The following is a 2,327-nucleotide window of genomic DNA, read 5'->3' as shown; positions in this document are numbered from 1 at the left end:
CACAAAAAATTCCGTGGTAAATTTTTTAAAACCAAAATCATTGAAAATGTAAACAATTTTCGTTTGCAAGAGATGAATGCGGCGTAATTTGCCTGTAAAGAATGGTTGAAAGATAAAATCAATTTCATCCACTATGGTCGAAATTTGTTGTATTTTTCAGTCTTCCCATTTGAAAATCCTTTACGGGTTAGAACAAAAAAAACTACTTAAACCCTAAAAAATCATAAGGTCAAATATACTACCAATTGTTTCCATGTCGAGTCGAGCATCCCCTCGAAAACTAAAACAAGCAACGAGTACGGGAAGTATCAAAAGCACCCAGCATAAGGGTTAAAGACACTTCCGGGCAAACCAAATTTTTGGAGGAGCATGAAAAGATGCGTCTTTAACCCTTGTGGGGTATTTTTATAGCTTCCCTGCAAAAAGGGGATGATCCAATTTGTGAATTCACTCCCTGAAATTTAGTTTCCAAAAGATTAACAAGTCAACTTCTCAGGATTTAATAATCAAACATGCCAATCAAGTAACAATAATAATGTACATATACTGCATTTGTCTTATTAAAGCAATTCAGTTCCATTATTATTTAAACATTTGTGGAACGATTCTAGATCGTTTTATTCATAATAACATTTCGTCAAATACTACTCCACTAGTCTAGTCTCTCCATGCTCCCGAAGCTGCAAGAATGACCATTAATAAGATTATATAAAAAAATGTTCAAACATGTATTAAATGTATTTAAGAGCAAAAATACGGGACGAATTAATGCAACCTCAAAGCAGTATTTTTGAAAATAGTCGGGTAATGGCGAGAATTTCCCAGAACATAGACAAGAAAGCAGTCTAAAGTGTCATAAACTATGACTAAAGATCAATTTTCCGAGTAAAGAAACATACCTTCCATGGCTAGGGACGAATCCTTGTCATATCCGAAAGCCCAGAAGAAATACCCACCGAGGCGATTTGTGTTAGCATATTCAACTTTCTTCTTAATAGACATCGGACCATCGTATCCAATCCAAGAAGTTCCAGCATAAGAATAGTAAGACACCTTCCTGTCGTCGTACACGACGGCTGCACCATTAGCTTTGTTGAAATCCATCACCTCCGAGTACAACATAATCCCTTCAGCATTTCCAGGCCCAACCCCGACAGCAGGTGCACCTATTCCGTTAACATTCGGATCCTTCAATTTCCATGTGTGTCCGTACATTGGAAGCCCCAGAACCAATTTCTGTGCAGGTACACCAGCACTTATCCATGACTGAATTCCTCTATTAGTACTATATCTACTGTTCAAGTCATAAAGCAAAGCATGAGCTCCTGTCACAGATGTATCCCAAATTCCACGATAGTCATACGACATAACGTTGATAAAGTCAACGTTATCGCGTATCGATTGGGCAGGGTAACTTCTTTCACCAGGGGATAACAAAATCAAGTTGGGCGAGAAATAAACTGCGGCACTAATAAGAAGTCTAGGTTTGTTCGTTTGACGAGCTTCCATATCTACAGCAGCACGCCACTCTGCGAAGAGGAGACCGAGATTTGTCGTGTCTTGTTGATTCGCGGGGTGCTCCCAGTCTAGATCAAGACCATCGAAACCGTACTTCCGGGCCACCTCAATAGTTGATTTAATGAAATTTTGACGGTTAGACGGGTTAGAAGCCATGGTAGAGAAATCATTTGCTTTCGCATTTCCTCCTCCGATAGAAAAGAAAGCCTTCATTGGGGGTTGTTTTGAGTGAAGAGTGGAAGTGAAGACGGGCATCGTTTGTTCGTCTGTCTGAGAGATGACTAGCTGGTTAGTTGTGGGGTTGAGTTGTACAAATGAATAGAACATATGAGTGTAGTAAGATGCTGGTATAGATGAAGGAGGGTTAGAAGCTGCACGCCACGAAGGCCAATAACCACCCTTTATTCCAATTGAAAGAGTTGCAGGCATGGAGATCATGATGGTTAAGAGAAAGGTATAGAAGATATGAAGTACTCTTGCCATGATTGAAAATAAGATAGAGATATTGATATGCTTAATTGTTTGTATCAAATGATATATATATATATAAGAAAATGAAGGGAAATAGAAAAAGAATGAAACTATGCGTTTAAAAGAGGAAAAAGAAAAAAAGAAGTTAGGTTTGAAAAATCAAAATATTAATGTGGTTGTGGATGGGCCACAGTAGCACAAAAGAAACAAATGAAGACTTTCTACAATTCTTCATTTAAATGAGCATTCTGGTCTTATTTGGTGGCGTAGCCGTCCGATAGTGTACGTCTTTGTTCTTAAAACCTTATTCATCAACATTATAGGGTAGTTTTATAGGG

General features: G+C 38.2%; 1 protein-coding gene across 1 annotated transcript; it reads right to left on the bottom strand.

Moving 5' to 3' along the window:
• Positions 1 to 476: 476 nt before the first annotated feature.
• LOC147564472 (class V chitinase CHIT5-like) lies at positions 477 to 2,096 on the bottom strand. The gene is made up of 2 exons (XM_086646864.1): positions 900 to 2,096; positions 477 to 680 (listed from the first exon to the last, which is right to left on the bottom strand). The coding sequence occupies exons 1-2, from the start codon at positions 1,999 to 2,001 to the stop codon at positions 658 to 660; spliced, it is 1,125 nt and encodes a 374-aa protein (XP_086502990.1). The 5' UTR covers positions 2,002 to 2,096; the 3' UTR covers positions 477 to 657.
• Positions 2,097 to 2,327: the final 231 nt, after the last annotated feature.

This window comes from Eschscholzia californica, unplaced genomic scaffold (assembly GCF_041429995.1).
Source record: "Eschscholzia californica isolate CP2 unplaced genomic scaffold, dmEscCali1.0.p SCAF_1, whole genome shotgun sequence".
NCBI lineage: Eukaryota > Viridiplantae > Streptophyta > Magnoliopsida > Ranunculales > Papaveraceae > Eschscholzia > Eschscholzia californica.
Note: the sequence above shows the minus strand (reverse complement) of the source record. Positions and strands in the feature narration are given on the sequence as shown.